Consider the following 20,355-nt stretch of genomic DNA (forward strand, 5'->3'; position numbering starts at 1 on the left):
CCTCGTTCCCCAAAATCAGAACTAAGGGGACAACTGTTTGTTAGTCAGAAGGGGCAGAGCAGGGAGGCAGCAACTTTATTACTGTAAAGCAATATATAATCTTCAAGTGATTAATCCACAAGGATTCCACTCGGTGTTCTTGCACCCTAGGCACACAAGACCAGGTTCTTTTGGCCAGCAGGGTCTGTTGAGGCCATGCCTGCCCGCTCTGTGCCCTCGCCCCGGAGGCCATGAAGAACTGAGTGTGCCCAACCATCCATCCGTTCCTTTTTAGCACCTGTGAGAGGAAGATGGAACCCTCCAGTGTGCACCTGCTTCTCTGCATATTATGTGAATTTAGGGTTAATTGTTAGTCTTGCTGCCCATTGGCAACACAAATAACAATAATAAAAAAATCTTATTTTAGTCAGGTTTTGCTTCACAGCTAGAATCACCCTGTATTCATGGGCACTAGCAAAATGGCAGAAGCAAAATCTCTGGGGTTTAAGACCTGTGTCTGATGTGAAGCTTCAGTGCCACTTAACAATAGACACTCTAGGTGCCTATTTTGTTTAAGAGAGGGATGTATTCCTGAACAATGTACTATATGTCACTTCTTCTCTAAACAGGCTCAAAAAGTGAGAGAAGTCTTCCTAAAATTGTTCCTTTTGGTGTGCTATATGTAAGCCTCCTTGGACACCAAAAGGAGGGAGGCAGCTCGACCTCAGTCAGTCTTTCTCCATGAGCCCTCGGGTGAGTCAAGATTCCACCCAAAGCTAAACTGACCAAGAAGCCCCAGTCATCTGCTGCCTCCTTTCTTCAGTGATCTCTGATAGGGTAGGAAGAAACACTACTCCTGAGCTGAGCCAAAGAATAGATCACCTTCTCTAGTGCCTACTGAGTTGAGGCACAAAACTTATAAGTCTTAGTATTGTCAGGCTCAATAATGCAGGGGCTGAAAATAGCCTGAGATGGTCCCTCTAGCATGCCAGTACTGACTGTTAAGAGTGCTGGCAGTACCCACGAAACCTGCAGGCCCTACCTCTCACTGTACAAATCCTTTGGTACTGTATAGGCAACCTTGGAAGCATGTTCCTTGGTGCCCAGTGTATCAATACCTACTATGTTGGTATCCAGGGAACATATGGTATGAGTGATTTATTTTGGGGTCCAGTACCAGAGTCTACTTTCCTTGAAAGGTTTAGGGTGATGAGAACTAAGTCACCAGCCACAGAATGTTAAGGAGGTATTTCTGGTACCAATTTCACTCCCTACCTAGTTAAGGAAAGCACAACAGAGCCAGGGAGCTCCTGACAGGATGGCCCCTCCCTCGTGTAGTCCTTTTCTTTGCCCACAGTGGGGTATAATAGAAACTGCTCCCCTTCCCCCCATACTCTTCTTCCTTAGGTAGCACAATGGAAATCAGGAAGAGTCTCTGGAGAGGTATCTGTCTATGGTAGGAAACAACCTAGGTTTCACAGGGAACATCCTTCTTGGTATCCCTCCCTCACTGTCAGTCCCTCGCTCCAGTACTCATATCTTATCAGCCTTATTCCTCCTGGCAGAGACTTTAGCTATACAAGCCCTGTGGTCCTACTACACTGCGCTTTAGGAAAGGGTCAGTGAAGATGGGTCCTCTAGGCCTGCCTAGAGAGGCTACATGGAAGCAGCCAATCAGAGCCCAGCAGGCTCAGATTAGAAATGGTGCAGGCGAAAACTCACAAACTCTGGACATCATGTACCCTTCTGTACCTGGCAGGCTTACCATGCCTATAAACAAAGGATGGTTGGCACCTCAAAAGGTGGCACCTCAAAAGATCTGTAGCGCACATCAGCATCCATTTGGCCACATCCAAGTGAGCTGACAGGATGTACCAAGTCCACCAGATCTCAGGCAGCCTCTGCTGCCTGTTTGAAGAATGTCCTTAATTCTGAAATCTGTAGGGCAGCTACATTTACAAGACACTACTGGACACTACATTTACAAGACACTACTGTTTGGTAGACTCTTTGAGACTGATCCTACTACCCACCTCCAAGTAGACAACTGTTTGTTAGTCACCAAGAGTGGAATACGTATGGACAATCCCTCAAAGGAAGAAGAATGGTCACTAGCCTTACCGAAAACGGTGGTTCTTTGAGATGTGTTTTCCATTTTGATTCCATGACCCACCCTTCTTCAATCCTGTGTAGTCCTAATCCTCTGGGATTCTGTACTGGCAAGGGAATGGTTGGGCCTGCTAAGCCCTCAAATGGGGGACACAAGGACATTTAGGGTGCAGGTGTGGACCTAACTGACACCAGTGGCCAAAATAATTCAAACTCATATGCATGTGGCTCATGTGACCAAGAGTGGAATCCACATTGACAACACCTCTTGAAGAATCACACTTAGTGTAAGGTTAAGTAGCCGTTCTTTTGATGTTCAACATGTATTTTCTTAGCACTGTACAGGACACCTTGCAGATACAGGAATTAGACATAACAGCTCCAGACACCACAGCCCAGAGAACTACTGAATTATTGAGCACTTATTCAGATGATGAATATATAAGAAAAATTCAAAAACGTCTAGAGGAAGACAGTTTTGCCCGGGAGCAACGAGAAAAAAGACGACGGAAGATGTTAATGGAACAGCTAATAGCCCACGAAGCACAAGAGGTGAGGTATTTGTGCCGATGTGCTGTCTCGCATGCAGAATTACCAATTTGCAAGTATCTAAATGGAAAAATAAAATAACAATTTGTTGTTTAATTGCACCCTTACAGCAGTCTTTAGCTATCTGATTTTTTCACCCAGAATTACAGAAAGAGCTCGACTTTTTATAATTCAAAAACCTAGAGATGTCATCCTTATGTCACATTTCTCTTACATGATGGTAGCAGTCAGGGTGATTTACTGCAGCAGTCCTAAGAGGCAAATGTTTTGCTATAGCATGTAATGATGTTGGGAAGCTGGGAATATCAAGTGGGAAGTCACTGGTGTGCTGGAACTTTGCATGTTTGATCTTAGTCCTCAGGTGATATTTCTGTTTTGGGGGGCTTTGAACAAACTCTGTTCAGATGTTTTTATTAGGTAAATGGAGAAAAATTATATCTATAAATATATAGCTATATATAGAGAGAAATAATTATACTAAATCCTCAAATTGTGAAAGCTGTCATTGAAGTTCAACTGAAGTCAATGAAGCTAAGATGTTTTACACCAGCTGAAGATCTGGCCCCCCAAAAATGGTTGAACTTAAAAATTTCAAACTTTATACATGGCTAGCTCTCAAAGAGGCATAGTCACTTGGTAAGTTTAAAACAGATAATAATGAAGTTAAATGATTAAAATCTTTCTTTTGTGCATTCAGTAAAAGTTGTTAAATATTTAGGACTAGATTGTGACTTTCTAAAGTGGCTGTGCGGGGAAGTAGGGGGAGGCAAGGATTCCCCAAACCTCTTGCATGGCTGCATTAGAGTTAGCCGGATCTTAGATCTGGGCAGTGCTTAATTTGTAATGAAAGAGGTGCTGGGGCTCAAGCAATTTTTTTACTTTCATAATCGATGCGGCAAGCCCAGAGCTGCCAGGGCTATGAACTGCCAAGCCTAGCGGTGCAGAGGCTCAGCCCTGGCAAGTCCTTGCACAAATTAAGCACAAGATCTATGTGCTGGTAAGGGGTAGGGAGCAGACAAAGATGGCTGGCTTTGTGGAGGGGAATGCTGTGTCTCAAAATGGGTTTTGCAGTTACTCCCCTTAATCCCCACAACCCCCTCAAGTTTATTTAGCCTCAGAGTTGGGGTGAGTTTGTTGTCCTTAGTGTGTGTGTTTGCTGCTTGACTGAAGTATATAGCGTGGTCTGTTTGTTTGGGGGACTGTGTACTGAGCTATCAGCCTGCTGGGCAAGGCTGAGAGTTTCTTAGTGAGGCTTTGATCCTTTAGTACCCATCAACCCTTAACCGGGGGCAGGGCTACACAGTGAGACAAGGGGTTTAAAAAGCCCACTCCTAAGTGACCAGAGGAGCTAGTGACCAGGAGCAGTTAACCGGGGAGTTTTGCGAAGGAGTTTAGAGTGGGGGTGGGAGGGCTAGATACACTTCATTAATATTCTTTAAACTTAAGGCAATAAATACTCCCAATAAAAAAAAAAACAACAAGAAAGGAAAGAACTGCAGGAGTAAAAAGAGAATGCAGGCAGAAGTCCAGAAACAGAGTTTATTGCACTGAATGCAGCATGTATGATTGCCTGCCTTATGGGCCGGTGGCATATGTGTGCATTTGATGCAAGGAGCTCCTGTCCCTCAGAGACTGCGTATGGGTTTTGGAGACCAGAGTGGCTGAACTGGAGGAGCTAAGGGAGACAGAGAGGTACATAGATGAAACTTTCCGGGACACAGGAGAGCAGTCCCACCCCAAGTCTGACAGCCTCTGTGCTGTTAAGGAGGATGAAAGTCTCAGGAACGGAAAACATCAAAGTGGAGCGGAGGGAAATGATCCCATAGTTGGGATCCTCCTTCCAGATGATGTCATGGTATCTTTTTGCACTGAGAATACCTCTTCGTGGGAGGGAACTCCAGTTATTAGGATGAGATGGGTAATAATAATGGGGGATTTGATCATTAGAAACCTAGATAGCTGGGTTTGCAATGACCAGGAGAACCACATGATGACTTGTCTGCCAGATGTGAAGATTGCAGATCTCTCGAGACATCCTGACAGACTTATTTGTAGTGCTGGGGAGGAGCCTGTGTTTGTGGTACATGTTGTAACAATGACATAGGGAAGGATAGGAGGCCAAATTTAGGCTGCTAGGTATGAGATTGAAGTCCAGGACCTCCATCCCATGATAGCATTCTCTGAAATGATTCCAGTTCCACAAACATTATTATTGAGTCTTTTATTTTTATAGCCTCTGTATATTTGGGTCTTTTAAAGACAGATTATTTAAAACAACCTGCAGTTTCCCCTATCAGACAGAAGCTATCTTTTTAGAAACTTTCCCTTATCTCATTAATTATTTTTTTGAACCACACATCCTCCCTATTTTGTTCCTTCTGGCCTTATAACTCATTATTTTCAAGGCCTTTCTTTCACTTGCTAGTTATGACCTTTCTTTACAACACATATATTTCTTTCACCAAACTTAAAGTAACTTTAATTTTATAGTTTTATATTTATTCTACACTGACCATATACCCATGTGATATTACACTTGTTGTATGGGACTAGCCATAGTGCGTGAAGTTAAGCACTTGTATAAGTCTTTGAAGAAGTAGTGCCTTTCATGCGAAGACCTGAGTTCAGGGTTCTGTGCGTCTCCTTTCATGGTGATGACAATGTAAATAAAGCAGCATGAAGCTGCCCCATTCATCTTTAAATTAAAGATGCAGATAGAAATATAGTAATACATGAAATATGTGTAGTAATATATAGAATTAATGTGTTTGGCCACTGGATGCCACTGTTGTCCCAAATAGATATAATTTTAAGCCTCTTATCATACATTTTCTCAAATGAGCACCATTACAAAGCCATCTGTTGTTTAAGAACCTATTGTATCTTTTCTACAATGACTTAGTGATTCTGAGTTTTACTATGGATTTTTAGAAATGCTGCAATATAAAACTGAAGTTATGATTTTGTCCTGTATCTTATTTTAGGTCTCCTTTCACATTTAGGCTTTGATGGGTTTTAATTCTTCCTACATTGTGCTACATTTTTTCCTATTAATTGCTGTGTTGAATTTGGTGCTTAAGAAAGGGAGAGGCTACAAGTGTTGATAAGAAGCCGGTTAAGTAAGTAAGTGCTGTACAAGTTTCCACAAAGTGGGCTTGATCCTGCACCAATTTAAGTCAATGGCAACTCCTTCCCCCGCCCCTGACTTCAGTCCTGCAGGTCCGGCACTGTGTGCTGCCAAGACACCTCAGTTTTGACCAGCAACACCACTGCTATTCTAGTTCTGGGTCTACTTTGAATAGAATCATTCAGCTGATTAACAGTTTTCTGATTAGGTGGAATGGAGCTAAAATAACACCTCTGCAGTAATTTTAAATTAAATTGTGATTATACCCAGGTCTGCAGAAATGTCAGCCAACTTTCAAAGGGGAAAGTGCAATAACCAACTATGCTACTGAAACCTCAGGAAGCTTGAGAGGTTTCTATTTTCATAGATTAACCCTCCCACTCAATCTGTAGGCTACAGGTATTGGCACCCTTAAAATGACTACTTGAATGAAGCCTTAGAAACATAGTAAATGTCACCTGTGTGATTTATGACTATGTATCGTACCGTGCAATCATTTCAAAATTGTGTCAAACGTGAACAAGACAAATTCTTTATTGAGTGTCCTCTGCATATTCCCACTCATGGGATGCACCAGTAGGTGCAGCTCAGTGCCTGTTGTACTCGCATGTGTCCCTCCCACCTCTTCTCTCTGCATTTCTGTGTGTTCTGAGGGTGAGACTACAAAAGGGAACATGGTGATCATCTAGACTGACCATCTGCAAAACACAGCTTATAGAACTTCTCTGAAACAATTCCTGTCTGAACTACAAGAAGTTTCTGAGAAAAACATCTAATCTTGATTATATTTAAAAATTGCCTGCGATGGATAATCTGCCATAGCCCTTAGTAAATTGTTCCAGTGGTTAATTACCTTCACCATTAAAATGTATGCCTTGTTAAAACATGGTTATTCTATTCAGTTTGAAACCCTTCCTCCATCCAACCCCCTCTTCCTGATTTAGGGACTCTTTCATGAAAGCTTGTTAAAATCAGAGATTCAGTCCCTTGTAGAAGCTTGAGCAATAGAGGAGGTTCCAAGGGAATTCAGAGGTCAGGGCTTCTGCTCCAAATATTTTCTGGTATCTGCCTGGTGGGTGCTCAACTCCCCCTCTCCCTCGACCAGCCCTGCCCCTGCCCCGCATCTGCCCTGGCCCCACCCCCATTCCACCCCTTCCCCAAAGTCCCCGCCCCGCCCTACCCTACCTTTTCCCACCCCACCTCTGCCCTGCCTCTTCTCCGTCTCCTCCCCCTCCTTCCCGGAAAGTCCTTAGCACCGCCAAACAGCTGTTAGGAGGACGGGAGTCAGGAAGCCCTGGGAGGGAGGGGGAGGAGTGGAGGTGCGGTGTGCTGGCGGGAGGAGAAGGAGGCGAGGAGCTTGGCTGCCAGTGGGTGCAGAGCACCCGCTAATTTTTCCCTGTGGGTGCTCCAGTTTTCTCCTCTAGCCTCTTTCTCCACTCCTCTCCTCTTTTCTGAAGAAACTGAATTGGGACTCTTAGACAAGGTCCAATTACAGTTCTCTAAACTAAACTTTAAAGCTGTACGTTGCTTCTGGAGCAGGTGTCTGGGCTGCAGAGGTAATCTGTGATTTCCCTTTCAAGCCCTTCCACAGGACAATGGGACTTCAAAGGCAAACTGCAACTTTCACTCAAAGTGCAGTGCCTGGGCTGCAGAAGCAGCTGAAAAGTTTTGAAGTTTAAATTTTAGTTCAGAGATCTGAATTCATAAGAACAGAGGAGGGGCAGAAAGAAGCTGAAAATGTAAGCATGTCAATGAGGAGATACTACAAACTTTGGTTGCCACTGTATTTAACAAGGACAAACTCCTAAACCCTCCTTAAATTCCTAAATTAAGTAGGATAATAAGGAGAAACAGAAAATCAGTCCTCCTTTTCCTTTATGATTTTTTTCTTAACATTTATAATAGGCAGTTGCCTGACACTTCCTATTATAATTTTACCATCTTTAACTGTTTGGGATGAAATTTTACAGGCTGGGCATCTACATCAGGCTGACTTATTTTTGCAACAATTTAGCATTTAGGGGAGGGAAAAGGAGGAGTTGTGTGCCTTTGTGTCAGGGATCTGCTTGTTGCCATCCCTGTGAAAATCCACCCAAATTTGTCATTATAAGACTTTAAAAAATTGCAGTCCACACATACTCACTAGAGACTTGCTAGATCTTCTTGAAAGATTCCATCTGTAACTGGAGAGACAAGGTGGGTTAGGTGATTTTTTTTTATTGGACCAACTTCTGTTGGTGACAGGTTGGTCCAATAAAAGATATTACCTCATACATCTTGTCTCTCTAAAGTCCTGGGACTGATATGGCTACTACAGTACTCCATCCATCTGTACTAGGCATGCTTCAGCTCAGGGCTGAGCAGGACTTTCCTTGCAATTAAGCTCCAGGCTGATGCAGGCTATCTTGGGGCCAGGTCCACCACTAGAATGGAGAGTCACCTGTACTCAATGCCCCCACTCTACTGTGAGGGAGGAAGCTGCCTGAATAAAAAGCAGAGGGGATGTGCAGTTTCCACGGTATGCATCCGATGAAGTGAGCTGTAGCTCACGAAAGCTCATGCTCAAATAAATTGGTTAGTCTCTAAGGTGCCACAAGTACTCCTTTTCTTTTTTCATGTCAAGGGAGTAGATTAGGACAAGGAACCTTCAGAGGGTGAGAACTGGGACTGGATATGAGTTGTAGGATGGGGTTTGGGGAAGAAAGGGAAACTCGGACTAGTTGTTGGGGAGTGAGCATCACTACAACTAGAAAGAGAGAATTATTTGAAGCACAGAAAAGTCATATCAAAATTGTCTGTACATAGTATTTTCTTCAGTCTGTGTTAAAATTAATGTTAGCTGCCAAAATTTTAAGAAAATTTATTTCTGTTGAGTATCTCATTAAAAGATTTTTAAGTGGTTATGTATTACTTGATAAGACCATAACTATATTATATTACTGATAGCATCATAAATAGAAATGTATGTTTTAGGCTATGTATGTTAAATAGGCATAGATGAAGACTGTCATGCTATTTTGAATAAACATTTTATATTGAGAGTATAGAATTTTCTAACACTAATCCATGAAATAGTTAATCACTATTTAGCATAGTTTACAATATTTTATTTTTTTAGGAGGCTTACCGGGAAGAGCAACTTATTAGTCGATTAATGAGACAGTCCCAGCAGGAGCGGAGGATTGCTGTGCAACTCATGCATGTTCGGCATGAAAAAGAAGTGCTATGGCAGAACAGAATTTTCAGAGAAAAACAGTATGAAGAAAGACGACTGAAAGAGTTCCAAGAAGCTCTTGACAGAGAGGCGGTAAAAGATTAATTATTCAATATATTGTGCAGAGCTGTGTCTACCTCCCATACATGAGCCCAGATTTTTAAAGGTATTCAGGTATTGCCCAGCCAGTGTTGCAAGGCCTAAGTGACTTAGGAGCCTGTCTCATTTTCAAAAGTGACTTAAGCACTTGGGAGCCTAAGTCCGAATGAGATGTTATGCCAAATGTTATGCGTACAGCAGGGCATGGCATTCACCCTTTCTAGCCCCGTCCCCTCATTCTATCTTCCCCCCAGTCATTAATTCTCATTAGGAATCTCATGCATCCAGGAGTCTATAGGTATTGATCAGGGATTCTCCAGAATTACACCTCCTGACCACCAGGGCCCACTGTGCCCTTGGGAGTGCTGATAGCCAAGCTGCTGTTCCTCCTTTCCGATTTATGTGCAAAAATTTTGGAAGGTGGGGGTTCTAAAGTTCAAATAGCATCGGTATCTTTGTCTTAATTCTTTGCAGATTAGGCCCTTGCTGTTTAAATTGTGTGCCAGACCTTCTAAAATGTATTTAATGGCTGAAATCCTGGCCCAATTGACTTTTGAGAGGGGTTTTGGTATTGACTATACTGGGACCAGGATTTCACTCAGTGTCTGCATGACTGTTCTTCATGAATAGCAAATGTACTCTCTCCAAGTTTTAAGGTTAAAATGGCATTTTTTTCAGAAATCACTGAAATTTTTTTTTTACTTGCTATGGGAGAAGTAACCTTTTGCTCCTTTACTTCAGTATATTAGTAACAATTTTGCAAAAAGCAGGGACTTACAGAGTCTTCAGAGGTTGTATTCAAGCTTCTGCAGGTCTTAATTTGTTATTACCTGCTATATATCATTTGATTAATGAATCTGATAAAAATGTTTTCAATTCTTGACTCAAGTTCATAGTCTTTTTAAAAATGCTTAGAGTAATCTTTAAACTTTTTTTTATTGCTATGCCAGTGCAAGTTAATTTCCAATCTAATTTAAAAGTTTGCTTTTGAAAAAAAATCCTTAGGCTCTTGCAAAACAAGAAAAAAATGATTATGAGGAACATATTTGCAAAGAAAGAGACCTACATGAGAAAATTGCTGCTGAAAGAGCGGAGGCTCGATATAAAAAGCATTATTCCATGTGTTGGGAAGTGATTAACCAAATTATTGATCTGTCAACCAAAACAGGAGAATATCGAATGTTGACGAACAAGTAAGTAAATTTCAGAAGTCAGAGAAAAGAAATATATAAGAAACAGAATACAAGGAAAGGAAAATTAATCAGATACGTTATTTCATTAAATATGTTCCCTTGTGAATGCCCTGCTTTACAGTTGTAGTTAATATTGAAAACAAGCATATAATTTAAAAGGTTATTATATAATCATGAGTTCTGTTTCTCATATTCAATGTACTGGAGCTAATGTTACTATGGAAAAATTAATCCCAACTTCACAGTATTATTTACTTTAAACTGGAAATACTTTTCAATATTTTCACATTTTTTGCACATGAAGTATTAATAATAATAATAAAATATTATATTTGTAGTACAACCTTTTGTTCTAAAGGATCACAATGTACTTTATATGTACAGTAGGGCTGTTAATTAATCACTGTTAACTCAAGTGATTACCACAAAACAAATTAACTTGATTAAAAAAATGAATTGTGATTAATCACTGTTTTAATTGCACTGTTAAACAGTAATACAATACCAATTGAAATTTATTATAAATATTTGGGATGTTTTTCTATATTTTCAAATATTGATTGAAATTATAACACAGAATACAGTGTACAGTGCTCACTTTATATTTTATTACAAATATTTGCTCTGTAAAAGTATATAAACAAAAGAAATAGTATTTTTCTATTCACCTCATACAAGTGCTGTAGTGCAATCTTTTTACTGTAAAAGTGCCACTTATAAATGTAGATTTTTTTTTATTTTTGTTTTTTGGTTACATAACATTTGGTATGTTATCGAGCAAAACCCATCCTCAGTATTGAAGAATGTCCTCTGGAATGGAGGTCAAAGCATAAGGGGAATACAAATGTTTGGCATATTTGGCACATAAACACCTTGCAACGCCTGCTACAAAAGTGCCATACACCTGTTCTCATTTTCAGGTGACAATGTAAATAAGAAGCTGGCAGCACTATCTCCCATAAATGTAAACAAACTTGTTTGTCTTAGCGATTGGCTGAATAGGAAGTAGGACTGAGAGGACTTGTAGACTCTGAAGTTTTGCATTGTTTTGTTTTTGAGTGCAATTATGAAAAAATAAATTCTACATTTGTAAATTGCACTTTCATGATAAAGAGATTGCACTACAGTACTTTTATGAAGTGAATTGAAAAATACTATTTCCCTATAAACAGGGGGGAGGGATAGCTCAGTGGTTTGAGCATTGGCCTGCTAACCCAGGGTTGTCAGTTCAATCCTTGAGAGGGCCATTTAGGGATCTGGGGCAAAAATTGGGGATTGGTCCTGCTTTGAGCAGGGGGTTGGAATAGGTGACCTCCTGAGGTCCCTTCCAACCCTGATATTCTATGATTCTATGAACAGTGCAAGTATTTGTAATGACAAATAATGTAAAGTGAGCACTGTACACCTTGTATTCTGTGTTGTAATTGAACTCAATATATTTGAAAAGGTAGAAAATATCCAAAAGTATTTAAATAAATAGTATTCTGTTATTGTTTAACAGTGCACTTAAAACTGCAATTAATCACAATTATCTTTTTAAAAATAATTTGACAGCTCTAATAGAAGTAAGTTTGCAAAGCATTTTGAGATCCTTCAGGTGAAAAGGCATTAGGTTCAATGTGTACTTTACAAATTACTTCCCTCACATCAGCAACGGACCCACCTGTAGGGTGGAACAGCAACCATTTAAGAAGTCAAGAAATCACAACTTAATGCTTTAGGACTGTAAGAGGTTTTCCTACCTGGTCTGGCATTAGATACTGCCATGCCTTTGTTTCCCATCAGACTGGTGCTTCAGTTTCCCCTTGCTTTCAGGTAGCTGGGTGCTTCAGTGAAGTGGCAGTTTGGCCCTCTGGTCAAGTCAAATATTCCTCCCTTTTGAAGACAAATAAAAGTGCAAAACAAAAGACTTCTGCAAAAAAACAAAACCAAAAACATCACCCATCCTTAGCTAAGTCCTTCTCCTTAATAGCTAGGATTCCACAACAGTTCTTTGCCACTCCCTGGTCCACAGTTCTTCAGCTTTCTGTACTGGCTTCACTGATAGACTTCTCCTGCCACAGGCGAAACAAATCTTTCAGCCGCACTCAGTGTAGTCCTCAGTAATCCTTTATCTTTACTGGGCTAAACAGGCCTTTCTCCAGGGTATATTGTGGTCTTCTCCACTTGAAGGAGGAAAGTAAAGGAGAACTTCCCCTTATCCTCTCCAGAAGCTTTGGCCTGGGACCTCTAGACAAGAGAGAGCTAGTTTTCTCACTGAGTCTCCTGCCTTCTCTGTTACTTCCTTGTCATACTTTTTTCTTCCCCTGCTTTCTCCTTGGTCCGGAAACCTTTAGCACTCCTTAGTCCATGGCTCATACTCTTTTCAGTCATACTCTTACTCCTTGCCAGTTCCTTCTCCTGCCTGCCTTTAGGACTTTCCTTAGGCCCTGTCACTGGCTTCTGGCCACAGCCCCTCTCCTTCTCCTGCTTCAGCTCCCTGACCTCTGGGAACACTATTGTTCAATAGTGGCAATCTTGGTCTACAACTCAGTTTGGTCCACCTAGGAGCATCTCTACAGCAAGCTGCTACACCCTCCAGCCTTCTCTCACTATTGCGAAAAGAAGCGATTGTATATAGTCCTGTTCCATTCCATAGTAGGCTTTGCTGTAACCTGCAGTCACACAATCCATCTGAGGAGTACAACCCACAGAAAGCTGATCTTAAAAGGCTTTAACTGGACTTAGGCCTGCTTCGAAAGGGACAACACGTTCTGTGACAGTCTGAAATAATACTGCATGCATCTGAAACTGCAAAGTGAATATAATGCAAATTTGAATTGTTCAGGACAACATGTTTAATGTTCTAACTCTCATGCAAACAGTACTAGCATATGAGTAAGCAATTCAGAGAGTGGAACCTTTTTGTGGCTTTCAGAGAAAAATCTAAGGGTCAGCCCATCTTGGCTCAAAGCCTGTTTAAGTGGATAATATTGTGCATTCAGTCATGTTATGAGATGGTTGGACAGGGCTCACTTAATTAAGGGGATAGCAGCTTCCACAACATGTATAAGCAATGTGCCTTTATTTGAAATCTTTAAGGCTACTGAATTAGGCTACCTTCAAAAACCACCATTTTCATGACATGGTATCAAGAGCAGATACTGGTTTTTGGGAAGGCAGTGTTTGTCATTGTTTACCTAATAGGGATCCTCAACCCATCTCCCTGAAGGAATCACTGTTAGCTAACCTTAACCCAGGAGATGGTTAATAATGAGTTAACAAGGTACAACTTCAGGTGGTTATTGATCTTTTTGTACTGAAATTTTAAAATAAATATTCAGTTTTTAAGGGAAAGTAGGGGGAAAGCCCACAAATAACATGAACTGTCAAACTGCTGAAAGGTAATATGTTTTAAAATATTTTTGATCCTTCCTGCATTATGTAAGTGTGAAAGTGCTCTCCCCTTCTTTTGCCTCACCTTCTCATTTCCCTCTCTCGTCTCCTTTTTCTCCTTACAGATCAGTACAGCTCTTCTTGAGAGACATTGAAAAACAACTAAAACAACTAGGAGTCCTTGTGGCACTTTAGAGACTAACAAATTTATGTGGGCATAAGCTTTCGTGGGCTAAATCCCACTTCATCAGATGCATGGAGTGGAACATACAATAGAGAGGAATAAGTACACAGCATATGAAAAGATGGGAGTTGATCAAGTGGGAGGGTCAGTGCAACTCCCATCTTTTCATATGCTGTGTATTTATACCTCCCTACTGTATGTTCCACTCCATGCATCTGATGAAGTGGGATTTAGCCTACGAAAGCTTATGCCCACATAAATTTGTTAGTCTCTAAAGTGCCACAAGGACTCCTTGTTGTTTTTGCTGATACAGACTAACATGGCTACCACTCTGAAACCTGAAAAATAACTATACAGTGATTACGCAGAGCCCTGCACTATGATTTTTATTGAGACAGAGTACATAGATTAACATACTGTATGATTATTAAGAAATAACTATACAATTATTGTGCATATCAGCACTTTAGAAACTATGAGAATTCAGAGAATCGAATAATTGATAGGACCAGGAGAGGACTGAATGTCTGTTTTTCTCACTGTAGGGTATCCCTGTACCTAGGCTGAGGCCACTGCATTTCAGTATAATTGGAATTAATAGTCTTATACTGTGAAAATATGAATAATGTATAAGTTTTATAAGATGTCCTTCTTATGAATTTCATATTTTTCTCTCTACATCGAGAAGCAAAAAAGTCCTCTAAGAGGCACAGCACAGAACTCACAGGTCAGGAGTAGGGGGAGGCTAAAGTTGCTTAAATCTTTGTGCCCTCCCAATCCTAGGGTGCTCCAGTGGCTGGATGGCCCATAGCATAACTTAGACAACCCTGGGGGCTTGTTTACATTACAGCAACTTTCCTGGGCTGCCCTAAGGACCACTGCTCTGCTTAGAATCTCCACAGATTGTGGCCCACCCCTGACATGCCCCCTGCATCAGAGCTTGTGAGATGATCCTCGGAGAGCAGTCTTGCAGCTGTCTCCACAGTGTCTGTCCCAGGGGAAACCTCCCCTGATCAGATCTGGGGCTTTAAGGGCTCCCTTATGTTGTTCCAGCCTTTTTACACTGCAAAAAGGGGCTAGAGTGGTGGTGAAGATTTCACCCCAGGAATATAAATCTAAAACTCCATTGCCTTTAAAGAATAACTGTTATGTTAGAAGATTAAGAGCAAAAGGTTATTAAAGAAAAAATGTGCAAATATATATTATGGCGCAGTAGATGTTTAATATGAATCGTATTTCAGCATTGCAATATTCAACAAGACATTCGCATTTTGTGCGTGATTTCCTTGTCAATGTACAGCCATGACTCCAATGTAAATTAGTATAAAACATATGTGAACTGAGTGGTGAATACACCATATAGGTATTTCAAATACATATACAGATCAAGATTGTATCAGCATCCTCACTGCCACAGGAGGTAAATTTTGTCAGTATTTCCATGCATTTCCTTGTGCAAGATGCAAACAGTATTATTTTCAGTGTTCAAAAGTATTATGTGCAAAGTATATTTATAGCATAACACTCAGTTATCTCAGATCTGTAGTTAAAAAGAAGAACATTCAAATAGATGAAGTTGTTCTAAAATGATGATGCTGTTTTGCTAGCAATTTTATAGTTGTGCCCTTTTATGGCATATAATTAAATCACAGCTGGTTTTTTTAAAATACAAAGTGCAAGATAATTAAAAGGTACTCATATGTATTTTGATAATAATACAACTCCGTTTCAATTTGAGCACACCTGTTGAATACAGGCTGTTTGTGCTCCTGATGTTGCTCAGCTTGTTGATTTTAGCAGCTATGGAATTACTCCATATGATGTGTTCAGGTTCTTTGTTTTATCTTTAGTAATAAAAACACTTTTTCCTTGTTTATATCTACTTTGATTTGCTATTTTCTATAAATACCTTTCTTTTCTAATGGAACATAATTAGGTTGAATTACTTATATGATCATAAACTAGTATCAGCATGTACAGTAGGCATTTCTGGACAGCTCTTGCCACCCTCCTTTTGTTGGTGCGGAAGGCGCTGAGTGCAGAAAAACTGCAGAAGGGATGTGGAGTCCACATCTCTTGTGTAGCCTAGGGTACATCTCCACAGATCCTGCAATAAGTCCTTCCGCAGTGAGAATATAAGTTTTGGAGTGGGAGAGGGGCAGAGACAATAGATTTGCTACTACACAGTTTCACCAACCAAATACTGCACACTGGCACATATGTGGAGATACAGCGGCCCTTGTGTCTATCACAGCAGCTGCAGAGGAGGTTGGGTACAGCCTTTAGGGAGGGCTCTATCTTCATCCCAAATCCCACAGATGTTCTAGTGTAGAGCCTGTTTACTTCTGCTGCGTGTTTGGTGCAGAATTGGGTCCATAATTCTCAAAATAGCTGACTTGTTAGTTTGGTTTGACAACTAATTTGGTTTGTTTTTGTTTCTGCAGCCTAATTCCAATTAAACTGATGCGTGATTGGAAAGAACTTTTTTTTAATGGAAATCCAGTATATGAACAAGCGTTGATTGAACCTTTGCCAACTGAGCCAACCCCAGAACAACTTGTAGAGTTGGATAAAATGAATTTGCTAGATGAGACAGATTATGATGAATATAAGGTACCCCTAACTGGCATGGCAGAATGGAAGAAAATGCACCTTGTTTACTCATGATTGCTGACAATTTTTTGTAATGTTATAATACATTTGTGTGGAGTTTTTTGACAGTTTATGATGATAGAATTAGATATAAATGTTCATGTAGTTACAGATGTTTTCACATTAACTCCATATTGGTGTGGGAGTAAATAATATTTTCTATTGCTGGCATTTGAAAGCCTGTGCAACCCTGAAAATCTTAATCCTTGTTTGGCCTTGAGTGCAGTAACACATTTCATACTGTATATGAACAGCTGATGTTACTATCAAGAATACATAACTACAACATATGAAATTTCAGTGCAATTATTTTTAAGTGGAAATTAAATTGTAGTTAATGCCACCACATTAGAAAATGTAACACAAAACAGTCAGCAAAAAAAAACCCCAACTAAATAAAAACAGTGCCTGTTACAAAATCTGGTAGTCCTGTATATACTATATGCAACAATTTGTGATTTAAACCTTTGTAGTGGAATTTTATATTTGGAGATCCGTTTATTTTAATAAGACAACATTTTAAAAAAGAAGTTTTGAGAGATGGCTGGTATTGTTATAACCATGCTGTAATAATCTAAGTGACAATTTTTCTGATCCTATAATCTGTTTCCTGCAGTTTTAGAACACAATGTAATTTAACAATTGAAAATTGAAGTAAGAATGTTGAACTGCTTTGGCCAAAGTACACTACATAGTTATTTCCCCCCAATTCAGTATTATTTTTTCTCTGGTTTGAAAAAGAAGCTTTTATGCTTTGAATCTTTTCTGACAGTCTGTTTAGTATAATATAGCACAATCATTGTAAATAACTTGTATTTCTGTCTTTGTTGTTTGAGAAATGATTACCACACGATATGTGCTTTTTACCCACATCCTGAACCAATTGGTACATATTCTTTTGCAGTAAGTAGTCAACTTTTGTTAGGGGTTGGTGTGGTGTATGTCTGACAGCTCAGTTTATTTTGTTTTCAATCTTTGAGTATGTTCTTTGCCAACTGACAGTTATTTACAAGATACCTGTTCATACAGCATTAACATGTATGATAAATTTGAAAACCTTCCTTAGAAGAGCAAAGACAAATATACTCTGTGAGGAAGGAAGAAGGGAGGAAGCTAGAAGGTTGAGATTTAGTAATGGCATAATAAGTCTTTGGGCCAGAGTCTCGTTTACATTAAGGCCTCTTTACACCACTCTGGGAGAATGCAGGACGTTAAAACTGATGTAAATTTAATTTATTCACCCTTTAAGGCCTCCTTACATTGCAAGTGGGATAAAGGGACCTTAGAGTAAAGGAAAGTCACCTCTAGGTTTCCAGTCCTACTTCCCTATTCCATTCCTTGTCACCAAACATTTGGTGTTCTCAATTCAGTTTTGAATTAACTTGCAATTAACTTGTAATAAGTAAATGGCAAGTTAATGACCATAGCTTTAATATCTGTTTAAAATGCCAGGCAAATTTATGGAATGTTATATATGTTTTGAATAATAAATATTAATTTAAAAAAATAAAGTAATTTCGTAACTCTTAACAGGCCAATCAACACAGCAGTCATGTACTGAATTAGGACAGACAGCAATAGAACTTTGTTTTAAATACATATTGAGCTTATGCAAAAATAGTCATTAATAATTAGGATAGCAATTTTTTAACTGTTTGCATTATATTCAAGTGATGTAATGTACAATAACTCATTGGTTCAAACAGAGCATAGTCACTATTCACTAGGATCCTTTAGCAAGTCAGATTGGTTACAGACATTTGAACAGAGAGCAAACAGAAATAAAATCAGTGTTGATGAAAGAAGTGCATGATCTATGCAGGACAGCACAAGATTGAGAACCCGATTCACTGACTCTCTAATTACGACTGTCTGCTGTTTAAATACTGACTCTCTCTTTGGTCATGGCAAGTCACTTAACCCAAAATTTTCTAATACGGCCCTTAATTTTCAACGTGGCTCAACTTCAGACACTTAGCATCAAAGCAGAGGTGGGTATTGAGGGAAGGATATGAAAGAGGTATATTTCACCGCCCTTTTTATCTTTCCCCTATCATCTTTGTACTTTGATCTTCACTACCCCCTGTGCTTGCACCAAACATCAATTCTCTTTTCATTCAAATCCTTCCTTAAAATCCCTCATTCAAACACTACTTTTGCAGAGCCTATCAATGTCAGTTAGTGCTGCCAGAAGTATATAACATATCACAACATATACTTGAAGAAAAAAAAATTCACAGTCATGAATTTTCACCATCATCTGATCTTCCAGTTTGTTATGCATCTGAACCATTCTGTTTGTCTAAGTTAGGGGAAAATACTAAAGCCCTTACTAATTTTTAATGAGGTTTTAGGCAAACTCCAATTAAAATTAATACCAGTTTGCTTGAGTTAAAGACCTCAAAATTATAAGCTCTTTGATTCAGGAACTATAGTTCTGTGTAATGTACAGTGCTGAACATACTAATGGTGCTTATTAAAACTAAGAAAAATGCTGATCTGCTAAAATTATATACACGAGGAAATTGAATAGTAATTCACACATTCAAATGAGCTTTGGAGTAACAATGGATAGACAAAACAATATGAACTAATATTGTATAGTTAGAGAATATAAAGAAGTTGTCAGTCAGCAATTAATCAGCAAGGCCCTTTAGAATATCTTCTTCAGTTCAGATTAACAAAACATTTTTCTAGAACTGCAGTGACCGTATCAAACACAAATGTGTGTGTGAATTAACAGTGTGAATTAACAGCATATTTGAATTATATCCCAAACTCTTGTGCTATCGCAGCAACTTTTGATGTCAGAAATTGAGACAGTGAGGTTAAGGGAGTAAAAGTGAAGACAAGAACATAGGCAGGTATGTATTGCCTTACAAAATGTTGTGACTCCAATATAAGAAGTATAGCTGATAAAACAGCAAAGTACGGCAAACACCTGACATAATTACTGCAGTGCATTCTACAGTGGACTGTCCTTGAAGAATATGTGTAAGCTGCAGCAGTTGTAGATTGCAGCTGATCATTTGTTAAATAGAATCAGTCACAAGGAACACATTACACTAGTTCTCCTAGAGCAATGTTGATAAATGCAAAGTAATGCACATTGGAAAACATAATCCCAACTATACATATAAAATGATGGGGGTGTATATTAGCTGTTACCACTCAAAAAAGACATCTTGGAGTCCTTGGGGATAGTTCTCTGAAAACATCCACTCAAGATGCAGCTGCAGTCAAAAAAAGCTAACAGAATGTTGGGAATCGTTGTGAAAGGGATATATAATAAGACAGAAAATATCATATTGCCTCTGTATAAATCCATGATATACCCACATCTTGAATACTATGTGCCCCATCTCAAAAAAGATATATTGGAATTGGAAAAGGTTCAGAAAAGGGCCAAAAAATGATTAGGGGTATGGAATAGCTTCCATGTGAGGGGAGATTAATGAGACAGGAACTTTTCATCTTGGAAAAGAGATTACTGATAGAAGTCTATAAAATCATGCCTGGTGTGCAGAAAGTAAATAAGGAAGTGCTGTTTACTCCTCATAACACAAGAACTAGGGATCACCAAATGTAATTAATAGGCAGCAAACAAACAAAAGGAAGTATTTTTTCACGCAACGCACAGTCAACCTGTGGAACTCTTTGCCAGAGGATGTTGTGAAGGCCAAGACTGTAACAGGGTTTAAAAAAGAACTAGATAAATTCATGGACAATATATCTATAAATGGCTATTAGCCAGGATGGGCAGGGATGGTGTACCTTGCCCCTGTTTGCCAGAAGCTTGAAATGTGCAACGGGATGGATTGCTGATTACCTGTTCTGTTCATTTCCTCTGGGGCACCTGGCATTGGCCACTATT

The 20,355-nt window shown here is 39.5% G+C and overlaps 1 protein-coding gene across 1 annotated transcript in view; it reads left to right on the forward strand.

Annotated features, from left to right (window-relative positions):
* Positions 1 to 17,267, forward strand: part of SPEF2 (sperm flagellar 2) — a 36,307-nt gene extending 19,040 nt beyond the window's left edge. The window contains exons 7-10 of the mRNA XM_077816245.1: positions 2,424 to 2,640; positions 8,883 to 9,071; positions 10,083 to 10,270; positions 16,274 to 17,267. Of these exons, the coding sequence (XP_077672371.1) occupies positions 2,424 to 2,640; positions 8,883 to 9,071; positions 10,083 to 10,270; positions 16,274 to 16,496 (817 nt within the window). The 3' untranslated portion in view covers positions 16,497 to 17,267. The remainder of the gene's footprint in view (positions 1 to 2,423; positions 2,641 to 8,882; positions 9,072 to 10,082; positions 10,271 to 16,273) is intronic.
* Positions 17,268 to 20,355: the final 3,088 nt, after the last annotated feature.

This window comes from Eretmochelys imbricata, chromosome 5 (genome assembly GCF_965152235.1).
Source record: "Eretmochelys imbricata isolate rEreImb1 chromosome 5, rEreImb1.hap1, whole genome shotgun sequence".
Taxonomy (NCBI): Eukaryota; Metazoa; Chordata; order Testudines; family Cheloniidae; genus Eretmochelys; species Eretmochelys imbricata.